We start from the raw sequence: 20,657 nt of genomic DNA on the forward strand, positions 1-20,657 counted from the left end.
GTCTATACCACAATGAAGGTGTAAAACTGGCCTCCCTAGTCTATACCACAATGAAGGTGTAAAACTGGCCTCCCCTAGTCTATACCACAATGAAGGTGGCAAAACTGGCCTCCCCTAGTCTATACCACAATGAAGTGGCAAAACTGGCCTCCCCTAGTCTATACCACAATGAAGTGGCAAAAAGAACACATAGCATTTAGTGCATTATGAATGCAGTCTGTTCACATTACACACACACACACAACTAAGACTGCTATACACATGCTCTCAAGGGTCACCAGTAGGGAACCCTTGGGTTATTTTCCTGATTTGAGTTTAAGGCCTTGGTAGCAGCAGGGAAATACATCTTGTTGCGAGACTAGCAGCATATTCATTCTTAAGAGTCTTGGATGGGACTCTTAGGTAGGATGGGACTCTGCATAAAGGAATGTGGCAGAAGCCAGCATGATCCAGATTAGAACCTGAACCAACTAAGGCCATTCAGAACATACAGCACAGACAGGCCTGCACTTCACAGTTCAGCAGCTTACATATACAATATAAATGGCATTCAGGAGTGCATGTTTCACTAGTTCTCTGTGAGTGAAGAATGTGCAAGCATCTGATCGTACAACTGCATGATTGTACAAGTGAGTGTGCGCACGTGAATTTGTTAATTGTATGTGCACATGTGAAGTGTGTGTGTATTACAAGGATAGCGAGTCCAGCAGTCGTTCTACAGCGGCGTTGACGTCTCCCCCGGTAGCGATGAGGGCCTGCAGGTTGGCCTCTGGGTTGAGGAAGCCCATGGTCGTCAGCTGCTCCACCTGCTCCTGGAACAGCAGCTCTTCAGTCTGAGCCTACACACAAAAAGTACAATACTTTGTCTTCCACTTGGGATGATGGTCATGTGTTTAATGCTCTCCTCCCCACCATGCTGACACAACATAGGTCCAATCCCAAATTAACCCCTAAATGCATGATAGGACATAGGGCTTAAAGGTTGATTGAGGATTGGGTCATACACACCACTTTGAGAGGCTTGAAGTAAAACAGGGTCTGGTTTTGGGAGAATAATGCAGATCAATTCTGGGGCTAACCTGCTGATTGGTGCTAGCGAGAGCGTCTAGCATCTGACGCACAAACTGTTGTTGTTGCCGCTGACCCGTTTCCGTGACTACCTGGGACCCACTGCTGAGGTCACTAGGAACGGGGTCTGATGACAATCCAGGGGCAGGGTTAAGATCTGAGCCGACTCCTCCCAGTCCAACCCTACAGGAACGACAGGCATCATGGCATCAGCCGACCACAGTTCAACACTACGTTGCTATAGGAACTATGTGGGTGGAGTACAAAATATAGGTCGCTTAAAGAGGTACTGTACTGTAGGTCTTTCAGGTGAAAAATGAAGGTGTACGTTGATATATGGATGTTCTGACTAAGTGCATGTGGAGGTATGGAGAATTGGTGTACATACCCTGGTATGAATCCAGGTGCCTCAGTGGCAAGGGTCTGCAGTCCCTGTTGGATCTGCAGCAGTGCCTGCATGGCCCTGGGGTTGGACATGGCCGACAGCATCTCAGGGTTCTGCATCTGAGGAAACACCAATCAGAGAGAGACTCACAGCGGTCAGAGGACCAATCACAGCTTACTGTATAGTCATCCCAGCACCACTTGGTGTTTTAAGGTCACTGACCTGTTGGAGGAACATTGGGAGTTGTTGTCTCATTTGCTGCTGCAGTTGAGGGTTCCCAGAAAACAGTGGGTTGTTCAGCATCATCTAAAACATTCGGGGACATTAGAAGTGTGTGTGTGTTTATGTGTGTGTGTGTGTGTGTGTGTGTGTGTGTGTGTGTGTGTGTGTGTGTGTGTGTGTGTGTACCTGTGCTGCTAGGTCAGGGTTCTGGCTCAGGCTGTTGAGTAGGCTCCTCATGTAGGGGGCTGACAGCATGTTGTGCATCAGTGTGGGGTTCTCCGTGATCTGCTGCAGAAGACTCTGCATTCCCGGACTATTGAACATAGCTGCTATATTCACACAATCATTGAGGGATACAGGGGAGCTTATTAATGAAAGTGTAAGCCTACAGATTCAGTCAAGTATATTGGCACCCTTGCACAATTCATAATTTCTTTAAAAATAAGTTGAAATTGAAAACAACATGTTTGATTTACAAAAAGGACAATAAAAAACAATTACTGAAATTGCAATTTTTCATCTTCAAAGAAAGTAAAAATGGTCTAGACTAAATTATTCAAAATTCAAATTAATTTGGTTGCAGGCAATTCATTTTTTGTTTATGCATAATTTCTCTCACATGCGGTAATTTGCACGTCCCTACATGGTAAGAATAGCCATTCAACCAGTTTGAAAATATATAACATTCCATTCCATTTTTATTTATTTATTTTTTATTTCACCTTTATTTAACCAGGTAGGCTAGTTGAGAACAAGTTCTCATTTGCAACTGCGAGCTGGCCAAGATAAAGCATAGCAGTGTGAACAGACAACACAGAGTTACACATGGAGTAAACAATTAACAAGTCAATAACACAGTAGAAAAAAAGGGGAGTCTATATACATTGTGTGCAAAAGGCATGAGGAGGTAGGCGAATAATTACAATTTTGCAGATTAACACTGGAGTGATAAATGATCAGATGGTCATGTACAGGTAGAGATACTGGTGTGCAAAAGAGCAGAAAAGTAAATAAATAAAAACAGTATGGGGATGAGGTAGGTGAAAATGGGTGGGCTATTTACCAATAGACTATGTATAGCTGCAGCGATCGGTTAGCTGCTCAGATAGCACATGTTTGAAGTTGGTGAGGGAGATAAGTCTCCAACTTCAGGGATTTTTGCAATTCGTTCCAGTCACAGGCAGCAGAGTACTGGAATGAAAGGCGGCCAAATGAGGTGTTGGCTTTAGGGATGATCAGTGAGATACACCTGCTGGAGCGCGTGCTACGGATGGGTGTTGCCATCGTGACCAGTGAACTGAGATAAGGCGGAGCTTTACCTAGCATGGACTTGTAGATGACCTGGAGCCTATGGGTCTGGCGACGAATATGTAGCGAGGGCCAGCCGACTAGAGCATACAAGTCGCAGTGGTGGGTGGTATAAGGTGCTTTAGTGACAAAACGGATGGCACTGTGATAAACTGCATCCAGTTTGCTGAGAAGAGTGTTGGAAGCAATTTTGTAGATGACGTCGCCGAAGTCGAGGATCGGTAGGATAGTCAGTTTTACTAGGGTAAGTTTGGCGGCGTGAGTGAAGGAGGCTTTGTTGCGGAATAGAAAGCCGACTCTTGATTTGATTTTCGATTGGAGATGTTTGATATGAGTCTGGAAGGAGAGTTTACAGTCTAGCCAGACACCTAGGTACTTATAGATGTCCACATATTCAAGGTCGGAACCATCCAGGGTGGTGATGCTCGTCGGGCATGCGGTTGCAGGCAGCGATCGGTTGAAAAGCAGGCATTTGGTTTTACTAGCGTTTAAGAGCAGTTGGAGGCCACGGAAGGAGTGTTGTATGGCATTGAAGCTCGTTTGGAGGTTAGATAGCACAGTGTCCAAGGACGGGCCAGAAGTATATAGAATGGTGTTGTCTGCGTAGAGGTGGATCAGGGAATCGCCCGCAGCAAGAGCAACATCATTGATATATACAGAGAAAAGAGTCGGCCCGAGAATTGAACCCTGTGGCACCCCCATAGAGACTGCTAGAGGACCGGACAGCATGCCCTCCGATTTGACACACTGAACTCTGTCTGCAAAGTAATTGGTGAACCAGGCAAGGCAGTCATCCGAAAAACCGAGGCTACTGAGTCTGCCGATAAGAATATGGTGATTGACAGAGTCGAAAGCCTTGGCAAGGTCGATGAAGACGGCTGCACAGTACTGTCTTTTATCGATGGCGGTTATGATGTCGTTTAGTACCTTGAGTGTGGCTGAGGTGCACCGGTGACCGGCTCGGAAACCAGATTGCACAGCGGAGAAGGTACGGTGGGATTCGAGATGGTCAGTGACCTGTTTGTTGACTTGGCTTTCGAAGACCTTAGATAGGCAGGGCAGGATGGATATAGGTCTGTAACAGTTTGGGTCCAGGGTGTCTCCCCCTTTGAAGAGGGGGATGACGGCGGCAGCCTTCCAATCCTTGGGGATCTCAGACGATATGAAAGAGAGGTTGAACAGGCTGGTAATAGGGGTTGCGACAATGGCGGCGGATAGTTTCAGAAATAGAGGGTCCAGATTGTCAAGCCCAGCTGATTTGTACGGGTCCAGGTTCTGCAGCTCTTTCAGAACATCTGCTATCTGGATTTGGGTAAAGGAGAACCTGGAAGGGCTTGGGCGAGGAGCTGCGGGGGTGGCAGAGCTTTTGGCAGAGGTTGGAGTAGCCAGGCGGAAGGCATGGCCAGCCGTTGAGAAATGCTTGTTGAAGTTTTCGATAATCATGGATTTATCGGTGGTGACCGTGTTACCTAGCCTCAGTGCAGTGGGCAGCTGGGAGGAGGTGCTCTTGTTCTCCATGGACTTCACAGTATCCCAGAACTTTTTGGAGTTGGAGCTACAGGATGCAAACTTCTGCCTGAAGAAGCTGGCCTTAGCTTTCTTGACTGACTGCGTGTATTGGTTCCTGACTTCCCTGAACAGTTGCATATCGCGGGGACTATTCGATGCTATTGCAGTCCGCCACAGGATGTTTTTGTGCTGGTCGAGGGCAGTCAGGTCTGGAGTGAACCAAGGGCTGTATCTGTTCTTAGTTCTGCATTTTTTGAACGGAGCATGCTTATCTAAAATGGTGAGGAAGTTACTTTTAAAGAATGACCAGGCATCCTCAACTGACGGGATGAGGTCAATGTCCTTCCAGGATACCCGGGCCAGGTCGATTAGAAAGGCCTGCTCACAGAAGTGTTTTAGGGAGCGTTTGACAGTGATGAGGGGTGGTCGTTTGACTGCGGCTCCGTAGAGGATACAGGCAATGAGGCAGTGATCGCTGAGATCCTGGTTGAAGACAGCGGAGGTGTATTTGGAGGGCCAGTTGGTCAGGATGACGTCTATGAGGGTGCCCTTGTTTACAGAGTTAGGGTTGTACCTGGTGGGTTCCTTGATGATTTGTGTGAGATTGAGGGCATCTAGCTTAGATTGTAGGACTGCCGGGGTGTTAAGCATATCCCAGTTTAGGTCACCTAAAAGAACAAACTCTGAAGCTAGATGGGGGGCGATCAATTCACAAATGGTGTCCAGGGCACAGCTGGGAGCTGAGGGGGGTCGGTAGCAGGCGGCAACAGTGAGAGACTTATTTCTGGAGAGAGTAATTTTCAAAATTAGTAGTTCGAACTGTTTGGGTATGGACCTGGAAAGTATGACATTACTTTGCAGGCTAACTCTTCCCCCTTTGGCAGGTCTATCTTGACGGAAGATGTTATAGTTGGGTATGGAAATCTCTGAATTTTTGGTGGCCTTCCTAAGCCAGGACTCAGACACGGCAAGGACATCAGGGTTAGCAGAGTGTGCTAAAGCAGTGAGTAAAACAAACTTAGGGAGGAGGCTTCTGATGTTGACATGCATGAAACCAAGGCTTTTTCGATCACAGAAGTCAACAAATGAGGGTGCCTGGGGACATGCAGGCACCCTCATTGACCTGTGTGAGAGGATAAATGTCTGTTTGTATCACTGTTAGATGTTCTACCTCCCATGGTGGGACCTAGGTTGTGCAGGGTGGTCTGAGGGCCATTGCTGGACAGGGTGGGGGTAGTGGTGGGTGTGGCGGTGTCTGTGGAAGCAGGGGGAACCCAGGGGTTGGCGAGGGGGTCTCCATTTTCCACCCGGGGTGACTGGATTTCCCCTGATGACGAGGTCGTCAGAGAAGCAAAAGGGTTTCCTGCAATCTAAGCAAAGAAAGAAAGAAACAGACAGACAGACAGACAGAAAGAAACAGAAAGACAGAGAGTGGGTGGGTTACAGTCCAACTAGTTAGTTCAGTTACCTCCAATATACCTTTACTTGTCCTGGTCAATGATTGGCATTAAGTGTTAACATTACACTTTAAAGTTCCATCAGGAGCTGTGTGTGTGTGTGTGTGTACCTACCGGTTCCTGAGCAGCAGCATTCAGCATGGGTCCCTGAGCATCAGTGGACATCCTGCGGAGGGCATTGTTGCTTAGTGCCCTGTCCTGGTTGCGCAACATCTCCTGCATCATGGTCGGGTTCCGTGCTATCTCCAGGGTCTGAAGAACAAGGAGAGGAGAACAATGACACAGGGAAGAGAGAGGAGGTTCGAAAGGAATAACAACACAGACACAAAGGTAACCGCAACACACACACACACACACACAGCTACCTGTCTCATGACGTCAGGGTTGTTGAACAGGTGGGTGATGTTGGGGTTGTGCTGCAGCAGCAGCTGCATCTGGGGGTTGGCCATGATGAGCTGTCTCATCATGTCTGGGTTGGACAGCATGCCCTGGACCAAGGGACTGTCCATAATCTGGGCCAGCAGCTCAGGGTTGGACATCAGCTGCCTCTGCAGCTCAGCGAGACCAGGCCCCGCAGCAGCTGTCCCTGGACTGCCTAGACCTACAGGATATAGACAAAGCTGAATGTTGAGGTAGCAAATACCCATCAGAAATGTTTGGCTACCAACTCATCCACACACACACACACACACACACACACACACACAGGAAGCCCCAAATCAAATAAAAACATGTCACATGCTTCGCAAACAACAGGTGTAGACTGACAGTAAAATGCTTACGGCCCTTCCCAACAACGGAGAGAGAAAGAAGAGAAAAGTCAAACACGTAATGACAACTAGGCTGTATATAATAAATACACAATGAGTAATGACAACTTGGCTGTATATAATAAATACACAATGAGTAATGACAACTTGGCTGTATACAATAAATACACAATGAGTAATGACAACTTGGCTGTATATAATAAATACACAATGAGTAATGACAACTTGGCTGTATATAATAAATACACAATGAGTAATGATAACTAGGCTGTATACAATAAATACACAATGAGTAATAACAACTTGGCTGTATACAATAAATACACAATGAGTAATGATAACTAGGCTGTATACAATAAATACACAATGAGTAATGACAACTTGGCTGTATACAATAAATACACAATGAGTAATGACAACTTGGCTGTATACAATAAATACACAATGAGTAATGATAACTAGGCTGTATACAATAAATACACAATGAGTAATGACAACTAGGCTGTATACAATAAATACACAATGAGTAATGACAACTGGGCTGTATATAATAAATACACAATGAGCAATGACAACTGGGCTGTATATAATAAATACACAATGAGTAATGACAACTAGGCTGTATATAATAAATACACAATGAGTAATGATAACTTGGCTGTATACACAGAGACCAGTACCAAGTCCATGTACAACAGATTTGAGGTAGATATGTACATATTACTAAATCAAATGTTATTAGTCACATGCGCAGAATACAACAGGTGTAGTAGACCTTACAGTGAAATGCTTACTTACGAGCCCCTAACCGACAGAGCAGTTTCAAAAAATACAGATAAGAGATAAAAGTAATAAGTAATTAAAGAGGAGCAGTAAAAAAATAACAATATATACAGGGGGGTGCAGGTACAGAGTCAACGTGTGGGGCACCGGTTAGTTGAGGTTGTATATACATGTAGGTAGAGTTAATTAAAGTGACTTTGCATAGATGACAACAGAGTGGCAGTGGTGTGGAGAGGGGAGGAGAGGGGCAATGTGAATAGTCTGGGTAGCCATTTGACTAGATGTTCAGGAGTCTTATGGCCTGGGGGTAGAAGCTATTTAGAAGCCTCTTGGCACTCCGGTACAGCTTGCTGTGTGGTAGCAGAGAGAACAGTCTATGACTTGGGTGGCTGGAGTCTGACAAATGTTATGGCCTTCCTCTGACTGCCTGGTAAAGAGGTCTTGGATGGCAGGGAGCTCGGCCCCAGTCATGTACTAGGCCACACGCACTACCCTCTGTAGAGCCCTGCAGTCGGATGCCAAGCAGATGCCATACCAATTGGTGATGCAGCCAGTCAAGATGCTCTCAATGGTGCAGCTGTACAACTTTGGGGATTGTCTGGGCCCATGCCAAATATTTTCAGCTTCCTGAGGGTGAAAGGGCATTGTTGTGCTGTCTTTACGACTCTGTTGGTGTGTGTGGACCATGATAGATCCTTAGTGATGTGGACACAGAGGAACTTGAAGCTCTCGACCCGCTCCACTATAGCCCCATCAATGTGAATGGGTGTGTGCTCGGTCCTCCGTTTCCTGTAGTCTACGATCAGCTCCTTTGTGTTGCTGACGTTGAGGTTGTTGTTCTGGCACCACACTGCCAGGTTACTGACCTCCTCTTCTATAGCCTCTCACATCATCGTCAGTGATCAGGCCTACCACCGTCATGTCGTCTGCAAACTTAATGATGGTGTTAGAGTCGTGCGCAGCCACAGAGTTGTGGGTGAATAGGGAATACAGGAGGGTGCTAAGCACGCACCCCTGAGGAGCCCCCGTGTTGAGGGTCAGTGTGGTGGATGTGTTGTTGATGAAGAGTGTAAGGGAGGGATACAGCTGGTCTTACCAAGGCTGAAGGTAGGGGTGGCTGAAGAAGCAGGAGAGGGTCGAGGGACAGAGGTAGGTTCTACAGGAGGGGGTCCAGGTACAGAGGTAGGGCCTTCTGGTTGGGCCTGTTCTGAGGCAGTGGTGTTGGAAGGAGAGGCACACAACTCCGGAGGCCTTCAACAGAAAGGGAAATGGACAGTTATAGTCCATCAATCCAATTTTGGGGACAACTTTAATGCTTTCATGTTTTCTTACCTACTCACACACAGTGTGTGAGATGTGTGTGTGTACCTGCTCTGGGTCTTGATGACCAAGTGGACGGTCAGTCCGTTGTGGATGCCTTGATGACTCAGCAGATCTGCATCTTTGAGGATCTTCCCAGCAAAGATGAGTACCAGCTGCTCTGTTTGTGCCTGGAACCGCTGGGCTATCTCCTCCTTAAACTACAGAGACAGGCAGAAGGCAGGCAGAGAGAGACATGAACTCATCCTTGCCAAGTAGCAGAGAGCGAAAACCCATTTTACTGTAGGCTATATCAGACATTGGGAGTCACATTTGGTCAATAACAGTAAAGAAAATGTAATCGCCATGATGACAGTATCATAAGAAAAATGTAACGTAGGCACAAACAACAAACATGGCATTATTCACAAATAAGCTGATTGCACCAGTCCAGCTGTGTGTGGGTGCACCTCGGTGGGGACAGGACCACTGGCCTGGCGGCATATAAAAGTTTACATCCATGAAAACACATAGGTGTTAAAATCCCAAACATCACATAGGTCTAGTACTATCAAGATTAGAAATCGAAAAACTATTTAGAAATACTTGACAGTTGCCACGTGTTGTTTAGACCATGTTCCGATAAAACACCGTGACTTGACGGAATAAATGGATTCCACACAGACAGTTCCAATGACCGCACTGACCTGTTTGATGGAGCTGTTCTCTGGAATGGCGATTTCCTCTTTTTCCTTTGGTGTTTTCACAGTAACTCTGATGATCTTACATTCAGCAGGGAATGGTTGTTGCTCGTCCTCATCCACAGTATTAGCCATCTTTTTGCTCTCGCGGTGGGGACAGACCTATGTCTGACCACGCCGGCAAAGAACAGACCGTTTGCATAAGCGAATCTCGTAATGTGATATTTTATTTCCTGGTGTCCTAATTTTGCTGATTCGAAAAATATCTGCAAACGTCATAATGGATAACAGTGCACGGATAGCGTTATTTTCTTTACCTCTTAATATTTCAACATATTTTAGCCTAATTAATTTCGTTAGATGTTTCTGAACATTCATTCAGCTGCAGCCATGATTAAATACACTACATGCCCACAAGTATGTGGACACCTGCTCGTCGAACATCTCATGGGCATTAAAATGGAGTTGGTCCCGCCTTTGCTGCTAGAAAAGCCTCTACTCTTCTGGGAAGGCTTTCCACTAGATGTTGGAACATTTCTGCGGGGACTTGCTTCCATAAGCCATAAGAGCATTAATAAGGTTGGGCGATTATACCTGGCTTGCAGTCGATGTTCCAATTCAACCCAGAAGTGTTCGATGGGGTTGAGGTCAGGGCTCTGTGAAGGAAAGTCTAGTTCTCCACACCAATCTCGAAAAAACATTTCTGTATGGACCTCGCTTTGTGCAAGGGGCATTGTCATGGAGAAACAGGAAAGGACTTTCCCCAAACTGTTGCCACAAAGTTGGAAGCACAGTCTTCTAGAATGTCATTGTGTTGTAGTAACATTAAGATTTCACCAGACCATTATTTCTCCACCAAACTTTACAGTTGTCACTATTCGTTGGGGCAGGTAGCGTTATCCTGGCATCCCCCAAACCCAGATTTGTCTGTCGGACTTGTCAGAGAACGCGTTTACACTGCTCCAGAGTCCAATGACGTCAAGCTTTACACCACTCCAGCCAGTGCTTGGCATTCCGCTTGTGTGTGGCTGCTCGGCCATGGAACCCCATTTCATGAAGCTCCCGACGAACTGTTCTTGTGCGGATGTTGCTACCAGAGGCAGTTTGGAACGTGGTAGTGCGTGTTGCAACAGAGGATAGACTATTTTTACCCGCTTAAGTGGTCCCAGTCTATGAGCTTGTGCACCTACCACTTCAAGGCTGAGCCGTTGTTGCTCCTAGGCGTTTCCACTTCACAATAACTTAGTTGACCAAGGCAGCTCTAGCAGGGCAGAAATTTGACAAACTATGACAGTGCCACGTTGAAAATCACTGAGCTCTTCAGTAAGGCCATTCCACTGCCAATGTTTGTCTATGGAGATTGCATGGTTATGTGCTCAATTTTATACACCTGCCAGCAACGGTTGTGACTGAAATAGCCAAATCAACTCATTTGAAGGGGTGTTCATGTACTTTTGTATATATAGTGTAATTTGTCATGAAACCACAAGTTAGCATCAAAAATAGGAGAAATATAGCATCTTGTGGTGTAGCCTACCATTAGCACATAGAAGTAATAAAACAACAATGAGACATGATTTTACACTGGAAAAGTTGTTTATTTACCTTGCAGTAAAAGAAAAAAAAACAACTAATTTCACACCTGTCATTTGGCATCATACCAGAAAAAAAAAATGTGATGATGTCAGTCAACTTGAAATGTATCTTTATCAGAGCGTTTATTAAAAGCCTTTTCATGACTTCTGCAGTTCAACACATCCAGGAGTTGGTGTGTGGTAATACGAGTCATGCATAACGCATGAAGACAGTAGAGAATAACAGTACAAACAAGGAGACCCTGAAGAAAAGGAGTGGCTTAGTTTGTTTTTGCAGTCAATGTTCTTCCTTCTGCGGTCTTCATAGATCGGACTCTGGACCCTTTTTCCCCTTCCTGTTTCCCTGCCAATCAGAGGAGACCAGGAAGTATGGAATGAGTACAGTGTCTTACATCAGTAGTTTGGTGGTTAGCTTGTCAGGGTCTTGACCGTCTACAAAGGCTTAAGACCGCTCAAGAGATTCAGCATTTCATGATATGATAAGACCGGCTTGTAAGTTGTTACCAAACTAACATCCTTCAACTGAACTACACTAGTTAGCATGGATACTTATGGTAGTGAGTTGGACTGAGTGAATGGTTCAGTTTTGTGTCAGTCTAGTAGTGTCCTGTTCTGGAGAGTGAGGACTGCTGCAGCTGCACTGTTACCTTGGTAATCTTCCTAGGGGTGACTTCCTGGCTGATCTAAGAGGGGAGCACACACACTTGACTCACGGCTTTACAGAGGTTGAACAGTAAAACAAACACTGTAGCCCTAACTCCTCTCTCAGAACCAGACGAGAGCTGCTGATTTTAAAATCAGGCAGCGACAGTTAGAGGCACTATGTAAAAATCACTCCGCCATTTCCTGGTTGCAAAAATTTGAATAATTTGCGACAAAACAAGTAAGTATAGTGTAGAGAAATATTGTACCATCTAAACCACTGTGTAATATATTTTCCTTAACCAAAAATATTGTTGTTACAGCTGTTTGAAGCTGCTGTACAAAACCGAAAGTAAAAGACAAAAAGAAAACTTCAGAACGGGAAGCATAGAAATAGCACACATAAAACAGATGTACCGCTCCTTAGACTTGCTTTCAATGAGAATGACATGTGATGGAAAATGTTATGTTTGTGCTTTTCTAATAACCAATTTCTGTCATTTCCACGACAGATCTATAACACCCATTTCTATGTGAATTTAGTCAAGTCGCCCAAAACACTACATATTGCAGCTTTAAACTAAATATGTGTTGCATTAAGTGCCACTTGCAAGTGTGATGAGTATGTAGGTAATGTGCCGTTTTACCTGATGGTGTTTTGGCTGATCTGTTTGTAAACCTTTCACTTTCGACTTCTCTTGTTCCAGTGAGGCATGTAGTGATGTCACCTGGAGAGTGAAATAAAGGTAATTTAAAGAGGTCGTCAGCCTTGCATGGCAAGTTGAAAGGTTTGAGACACACACACACACACCTGTGAAGACAACTCCTCTTTGATATTTAGAAGCTCTTCCACCTGCAGTAGGATCTCGGCTTTATCTTTCACTGTGGAGAAAGGGAGAGAATAAGTGAATGAGAACGTGAAGGCCTACCTAATGCATCAGTAATGGATTACAGTAGAGTCAGACTGAATTAGGAGTGCAGTAGCTGTACTCACTCTCTCCCTGCTGCAGCATCTTCAGGAGCTGGGAGTTTCTGGCTTTCACTTCTTTGTATTTCACCTAAGGATTGAGATCAGGAGTGGAGCCCATGGGGACCATATAGATTCATAATAAGCACATATAGATTTACACCAAATGTAAATGGCTGATGGCAGTATTCTGTCCTTTGTATTTTAGGCCTGCTCCATTAAAGCCTAGTACCAGTATCCCTACAATGACTCACCTCCCATTGTGAAATGACCTTCTTTAACTTGTCAATTTCTTGGTCTTTCTTCTCCAGATCGTCCTTTAGCTGCTCAGTTCGAGGGTCCTGAGAGGTGTGATGGAGTCACAGTTAGGCTCTGAGAGATAAGTTACACTGACCTCCATGGTCTTACCACCAGTCACTCAAAGGTCGTTTTGCGAAAATGTTTTTTATATACACAAAACAGATTTGCAGTCGGCCTTACCGGTTCATGCTCTGTTGAAGTCGTGACCTCGAGGCCAGTGCTGTTAGAAAACTGCTCACGTCTTTTTTCCTGCTGTACGATTTTGCTAACGTCATCCTCAAGCTTGTTGAAGAACTTGTCTTCTGGAGGTGCGGGTGGTTTGGGCTCCTAGAGAGTGATGTCATCAATGGATTCAGAATTTGAATTATGACATCATACACAATTTGCGCTAGTTCACGTCATATCACCACCATTCCATCACATTCATCCTCACATGACAGGGTTTAAACTGTCAAAGCACTGTAAGCCCAACAAGAGTAAGACAACGTTTTCCCTCACCTCTTTCTCCTGCTTCTTACTCTGATCTGGAAAGGAGAATCATGTTTTTTAAGTCGATTACAACATGTCAAGTATTAATGAATAGTTTTTATGTCAAGTATTCATAGGTTGCACCTCTGTCACGTCATGCCATTGTTATGAACGTTGTCAAGCCGCCCTCTACTTGCTGCGCTGCAGTGGTGGATAAACCTAGTCTACGTTTTCATCTAAATTACACAATAGTGCCTTGAAATACGATAACATTGCTAAAGTAGTAAAATATTTAATAGGAACCAACTTTGCCAACATGATTATGTCGTCAATTTTACTTTACAATGATAGCAATGTTGTCATCAGCTAGCAAAGTTCGTCAAAAATATCTAGCAATGCTAACATTAGCTAGCCAAAAATCAGGTGGCTTCCCCTCAATCTTAGCTAGCGAACGTTATACTGAAGTCAATCTGGTGACATCAATATTATGACAAAAGGTTTTCCTACTAATTATTTGTGTCCTTTTGAATTTCATTGCATTTCCAAGCCAATGTAATGCACTTGATGAAATTTTCACCAGCACTCACTGACAGTCAGCCATCAGTTCAAAAACAAACGTTCCAAACAATAGTGTGATTAAACATGCAACCCATGAACGTCATAAAATAAAACAGAATAATAAGATGAGTGGGACAACTGAGAAAACAGTGAGACATGTATGGCATATCTACGCAGAACCTGCGCGAAGTGGATTGCTAAGCAAGTAGTGCTACTGCTATGATGGCACAGTATTGATGACGTTGGGCAGTGTTCAATGTTAACATAAGTGTAGCTCTCTGCCACTGGTGGTCTCACCCCCCTCCGCCTGGAAGTCCTTCAGAGAGACCGTCATCTTCTTGTCTTTTCCCTGCTGGTTCTTCTTCTTGTCCTTCTTCCCGACTGCAGCTCCTCGGGACTTGGGAGAGGGAGTGTCTGTACCATCATCATCCTGACAGGAGGCAATTTAAAAGAAGAGCATCTGCTTAAATGGAACATTCATTAATATCCCCTCTCGTCATGGTTCAGATTTTTGTCAAATAGATGTTTTGTAACAGCGTGCTGCGATGGGGGCAGTGTGGTACCTGTTTATGCTGCTCAAACTCCAGTTTACTCATCATCAGTGCCTTCTCCAGGTCGGCCTCATAAAGCTCGCTCGTCAACTGCATTTGGCAGAAACAAAGACAAAAATAAAGGATAGATCAGATGGGGACTATTACGAAAGGGGAACACCCATGAGCAATGCCCATGTCAGGTGTTATCATGGGCCCTGTTCAGAAACAACCCCTATCCGTTAAGGACTAAGCAATCAATATAGATCTGATTTTTTTGTTTTGGTGGGGGGGGGGATATGTAGCCTAGCAGTTAAAATATACCAGTGTGCCCTTGGGCTAGGCACTTAACCCTAATTGCTCATGTAAGTCTCTCTTGATAAGAGTGTCTGCTAAATGAATAAAATGTATTAGTAATATAGCAGGACCATATTTATAACAACTATTCCATCCTCTCAGATCTCAACAAGTGTCTGGGGGGGATAGGTTGTTTCTGGACAGGGCTCTGTTCTTAGTGATGGGGTGTCTGTCGGGTTCTACCTGGTTGTCCCTTTGCTTCCATTGCTGCCAGCCTTCCGGGGGCATGGCTTGGTCCCCTGCTGCGGGATGGAGCAGCTCATTGGCCACACCCTGCAGAGACAGGGAGGGGGCGGGGCAGAGGACTTCTGAGGGAGCTTCTTAAAGGCAAGATTTCTTAACTGGGGACAGGAGACAGGAGTCATTATCAGTCCTCAAGCTCAGGTAAATTAGTGAAAGTGAAACCTTTGAGAACCGACAATGGAAACACCAGAAATTGGTGTTGACTAGGGAGTTGAAATGCCTCTGCCAATCACCTCATTGGCCTCGCTCTGTTGCTGCTCTTTCTTCTTCTTACGCTTTTCCTTCTTCTTGTCGTTGCTTGCGGTGGATTTCCCACTGGTTGTCTTCCCGGGCCGAGTCTTTCCAGAGTCCCGGCCGCCTTTAGTCCTTCCTGACTCTGAATCGGAGTCGGAATCAGAGTCGACCTGGAGCAGGGCAAAGCGAGAGGCTGTGGTGTGGACGGAGATCATTGCTGACGCCATCTGCTGAACTGTGCACAACCTAAACCCAATAAGATACACACAGGAAGAAAACATGCACGTCAAATTAGGCACCTGCTCAGCGACAAAATCATTCAAATCTAAACTTCTCCAGTACAACTCCAGCAATAAATCAAAAAACAACCATATGGAGAACGGACACAAATGTGAATGCCTGGTTCTAAAATAAGCTAGACTGCCTATGTCTGATCTTTAATGAAAAAAATGTACTTTTGCTGTGTAGCCTAGTAGGAGTTAGCTACAATGTGATAAGCAGATCCTTTTGGTGTCCATTACTGGGCATTACAGGGAAGTCCCGTAAAAACCGCCATAGATTTTTCAACTAATAGCCTGTTCTTGCTGATACTTTTTTCACCGAATCGAAAACAAAGACAATATCTTAGAAATGTCTGTTTCCAGTTGTAGGTGGTTTTACAAAAATTAATAAAGATATTACATGTACAGTCGTTGCCAAATGGTTTGAGAATGACACAAATATTAATTTTTACAAAGTCTGCTGCCTCAGTATGATGACAATTTGCATATACTCCAGAATGTTATGAAGAGTGATCAGATGAATTGCAATTAATTGCAAAGTCCCTCTTTGCCATGCAAATGAACTGAATCCCCCAAAAACATTTCCACTGCATTTCAGCCCTGCCACAAAAGGACCAGCTGACATCATGTCAGTGATTCTCTCGTTAACACAGGTGTGAGTGTTGACGAGGACAAGGCTGGAGATCCCTCTGTCATGCTGATTGAGTTTGAATAATAGACTGGAAGCTTCAAAAGGAGGGTGGTGCTTGGAATCACTGTTCTTCCTCTGTCAATCATGGTTCCCTGCAAGAAACACGTGCCGTCATCATTGCTTTGCACAAAAAGGGCTTCACAGGCAAGGATATTACTGCCAGTAAGATTGCACCTAAATTAACCGTTTATCGGATCATCAAGAACTTCAAGGAGAGAGCGGTTCAATTGTTGTGAAGAAGGCTTCAGGGTGCCCAAGAATGTCCAGCAAGCGCCAGGACCATCTCCTAAAGTTGATTCAGCTGCGGGATCGGGGCACCACCAATACAGAGCTTGCTCAGGAATGGCAGCAGGCAGGTGTGAGAGCATCTGCATGCACTGTGAGGCAAAGACTGAGGATGGCCTGGTGTCAAGGGCAGCAAAGAAGCCACTTCCCTCCAGGAATAATATCAGGAACAGACTGACATTCTGCAGAAGGTACAGGGATGAGGACTGCTGAGGACTGGGGTGAAGTCATTTTCTCTGATGAATCCCCTTTACGATTGTTTGGGGCTTCCGGAAAAAAGCTTGTCCAGGGAGAAGACAAGGTGAGCGCTACCATCAGTCCTGTGTCATGCCAACAGTAAAACATCCTGAGACCATTCATGTATGGTGTTGCTTCTCAACCAAGGGAGTGGGCTCACTGACAATTTTGCCTAAGAACACAGCCATGAATAAAGAATCGTACCAACACATCCTCCAAGAGCAACTACTTCCAACCATCCAGGAACAGTTTGGTGACGAACAATGCCTTTTCCAGCATGATGGAGCACCTTGCCATAAGGCAAAAGTGATAACTAAGTGGCTCGGGGAGCAAAACATCGATATTTTGGCCAGGAAACTCCCCAGACCTTAACCATTGAGAACTTGTGGTCTGTCCTCAAGAGGCGGGTGGACAAACAAAAACCCACAAATTCTGACAAACTCCAAGCATTGATTATGCAACAATGGGCTACCATCAGTCAGGATGTGGCCCAGAAGTTAATTGACAGCATGCCAGGGCGGATTGCAGAAGTCTTGAAAAAGAAGGATCAACACTGCAAATAATCTCTTTGCATCAACTTCATGTAATTGTCAATAAAAGCATTTGACACTTATGAAATGCTTGTAAATATACTTCAGTATTCCATAGTAACATTGACAAAAAATATCTAAATACACTGAAGTAGCAAACTTTGTGAAAATGAATATTTGTGTCATTCTCAAAACGTTTGGCCACGACTGTATATTTTGTATCAAAACGAAATATACCTCTTGCATGTGTGTAGATCTTAGTTTCGGTTGCACTGTCATCTACAAGACTAGTTCCTGCAAAGATGCTGGGAAATGCTAGATGCCTGGCAGCTAAGATGGCAAGGAACCTCCTAATCTGGTACAAAACATGGATTTAATATCTTTGAGTTTTTGCAAATGGAAACTCACATTTTTAAGATACTTTTTTCACAGAATCAAGAAAGTATCGCCAAGCAGTGGCGTAAAGTATTAAGTAAAAATACTTTTAAGTAGTACTTAAGTAGTTTTTGGGCCTAGCCTACTTTTACTTCACTAGATTCCTAAAGAAAATATTGTACTTTTTACTCCATACATTTGGAATGCTTAGCAGGACAGGAAAATTGTCAAATTCACACATTTATCAAGAGAACATCCTTGGTCATCCCTACTGTCTCTGATCTGGCGGACTCAATAAACACAAATGCTTCACTTGTAAATGATGTCCAAGTGTTGGAGATAAATACATTTTTAAAAAACAAGAAAATGGTCTTACGGATAGCCAGGGGCTGTCTGGTTTGCTTAATATAAGGAATTGGAAATAGTTTTACTTTTGATGCTTTTTGAAACCAAATACTTTTAGACATTTACTCAGGTATTATTTTACTGGGTGACTTTCACTTTAGTAATTTTCTATTCAAGGATCCGCCCCTTTTTAAAATTTAGCCTAAAATGATATACCCAAATCTAACTGCCTGTAGCTCAGGCCCTGAAGCAAGGATGTGCATAATCTTGGTACCATTTAAAAGGAAACACTTTGAAGTTTGTGGAATGTAGGATAATATAACACAATAGATCTGGTAAAAGATAATACAAAGGAGAAAAAAAAGCATTCTTTTGTATTTTTTTGTACCATCATCTTTGAAACGCAAGATTTTGGCCACTAGATGGCAGCAGTGTATGTGCAAAGTTTTAGACTGATCCAATGAACCATTGTATTTCTGTTCAAAATGTTGTACCAAGACTGCCCAAATGTGCCTAATTTGTTTATTAACAACTTTTAACGTTAAAAAATGTGCACTCTCCTCAAGCGGGGCGAGGCGGCAGGTAGCCTAGTGGTTAGAGCGTTGGACTAGTAACCGAAAGTTTGCAAGATCGAATCCTCACGCTGACAAGGTAAAAATCTGTTGTTCTGCCCCTGAACAAGGCAGTTAACCCACTGTTCCTAGGCTGTCATTGAAAATAAGAATTCGTTTTTAACTAACTTGCCTAGTTAAATAAATGTAAAATAAAACACATTTAAAAAAAAACAATAGCATGGTATTCTTTCACTATAATAGCTACTGTAAATTGGAGAGTGCAGTTTAATTTAACAAGAATTTAAGCTTTCTGCCAATAACAGATATGTCTATGTCCTGGCAAATGTTCGTGTTACTTACAACCTCATGCTAATCGCATTAGCCTATGTTAGCTCAACTGTCCCGTGGAAGGGAAATCGATCCCGAAGAAGTTGAAGGTATCTTTACTTTTACTCAACATGACAATTGGATACTTTTTCCACCACTGTCGCCAACAGGCGATATTAGTTGAAAAATCTATGGCGACGGTTTGTATGAAACCTTCCTGTAAACGCCCAGTAATGGGACACCAAAAATATTTGGTTATATCACATTATCTGGCATATAACCTGTAGCTATGACCCTACCTTATGGTGAGTAAGCAAAGTCGTAACACTTGAGTCTGGCTTCAGTGACTGGCTAGCTAGCTGGATGCAAATGAGTTTATTGCTAGTAGCTAACGTCAGTTAGCTAACTTACATGACATTATCATGCCACTCACAAGGACAGATGGCTAGCTTGTTGCTGGCTTACCTGTCCCGCACTAGCACTTATCTTCAGTTTAAGCTAGCCAACTAACGTTAGGTAGCTAAATTAGTTAACCAACTGGGTTTCAACGTTGTGCGAGTAATGTCTGCTAACTAGCTAGTTGGTTAACACCGTTTCAACGTGTAACGTTAATACAACACGGCACAGAGGGTAGTGGGCATTAGATAATTGTAGATCTAGCTAGCCAACTACCGAAATAAACAGTGTCCGTCGATTAACTTGATTCAAAAGAAAGCATCGAATGTCGTTGCCTAGCTAACTCAGTCATATAGATATAATAGTTCTAGCTGGCTAGCATATTAGCTACCTTGCATCCATACCATGATGTAGCTCGTATGTATGACAAACTAAAAATGATTTTATAATTTAGATTCAGATTATTAAAATATTGTACAGTGTATGTTTGAGGGGGAAATAATAATAAAGATTTTAAAAAGATAATTAAAAACATACTTTCACCTGTTCGAGTAGTTAACCACACGTTCACCACTTCCAGTTGCTAAAGTACCTATGGTGGCCCAGTTGCTCAAAATGTGTTCTGCAAGAAAAAAGGGGGTAATATGCGATATGGAGCAGCTCATAATATGTTGACTTCCCTTAAACAGAAGATGGAGACAGAGGTCTACTTTTCCACGAGACTGTATTCATGACAGCAACATGGTACCATTCATGATGATCATAATCATACATTGATTGTAACTATGTTGACTTCCCTTAAACAGAAGATGGAGACAGAGGTCTACTTTTCCACGAGACTGTATTCATGACAGCAACATGGTACCATTCATGATGATCATAATCATACATTGATTGTATCGCGATTGGCGATCTGCTTATTTATACAGCATTCGTTCAGGTAGGACCACTCGTTTTCAGTATTAACAAGAAGTGTAATCATACAATGTTTCCTGGCAGTATAATCATGGTCGGCGCCTCCATCATTTAGAAATTTACTTTAATTATCCGTGCGTATGTTATTTATTTGTTAGGGATTTTATAAATATGCATTGTGCCACCTCGACATCTTGAAATTGGTATATGTAACCAACATGCAACAGGTGTCCTGTCATGTCTGCGAGCTTGCACCCATTGACAACGATATCCACGAGATGGCGTCTCGTGCGTCAAAGTCTGCAATGCCACCAAATCAACAGAC

At 43.8% G+C, this 20,657-nt stretch overlaps 2 protein-coding genes across 2 annotated transcripts; both read right to left on the reverse strand.

Annotated features, from left to right (window-relative positions):
• LOC135518360 (ubiquilin-1-like) lies at nucleotides 1–9,958 on the reverse strand. Its single transcript, XM_064943535.1, has 11 exons — nucleotides 9,509–9,958; nucleotides 8,871–9,022; nucleotides 8,599–8,753; nucleotides 6,315–6,550; nucleotides 6,064–6,201; nucleotides 5,664–5,862; nucleotides 1,862–2,004; nucleotides 1,676–1,759; nucleotides 1,457–1,572; nucleotides 1,080–1,251; nucleotides 1–839 (listed from the first exon to the last, which is right to left on the reverse strand). The coding sequence occupies exons 1-11, from the start codon at nucleotides 9,635–9,637 to the stop codon at nucleotides 687–689; spliced, it is 1,677 nt and encodes a 558-aa protein (XP_064799607.1). The 5' UTR covers nucleotides 9,638–9,958; the 3' UTR covers nucleotides 1–686.
• Nucleotides 9,959–11,079: 1,121 nt separating this feature from the next.
• Nucleotides 11,080–20,057, reverse strand: gkap1 (G kinase anchoring protein 1). The gene is given in 13 exon segments (XM_064943638.1): nucleotides 11,080–11,440; nucleotides 12,387–12,467; nucleotides 12,551–12,621; nucleotides 12,734–12,797; nucleotides 12,961–13,047; nucleotides 13,187–13,333; nucleotides 13,505–13,530; nucleotides 14,330–14,462; nucleotides 14,596–14,673; nucleotides 15,103–15,206; nucleotides 15,209–15,260; nucleotides 15,396–15,642; nucleotides 19,961–20,057. Coding segments are annotated over 12 exon segments (1,113 nt in total). The 5' UTR covers nucleotides 15,624–15,642; nucleotides 19,961–20,057; the 3' UTR covers nucleotides 11,080–11,398.
• Nucleotides 20,058–20,657: the final 600 nt, after the last annotated feature.

Source organism: Oncorhynchus masou, chromosome 1 (assembly GCF_036934945.1).
Source record: "Oncorhynchus masou masou isolate Uvic2021 chromosome 1, UVic_Omas_1.1, whole genome shotgun sequence".
Classification (NCBI taxonomy): domain Eukaryota; kingdom Metazoa; phylum Chordata; class Actinopteri; order Salmoniformes; family Salmonidae; genus Oncorhynchus; species Oncorhynchus masou.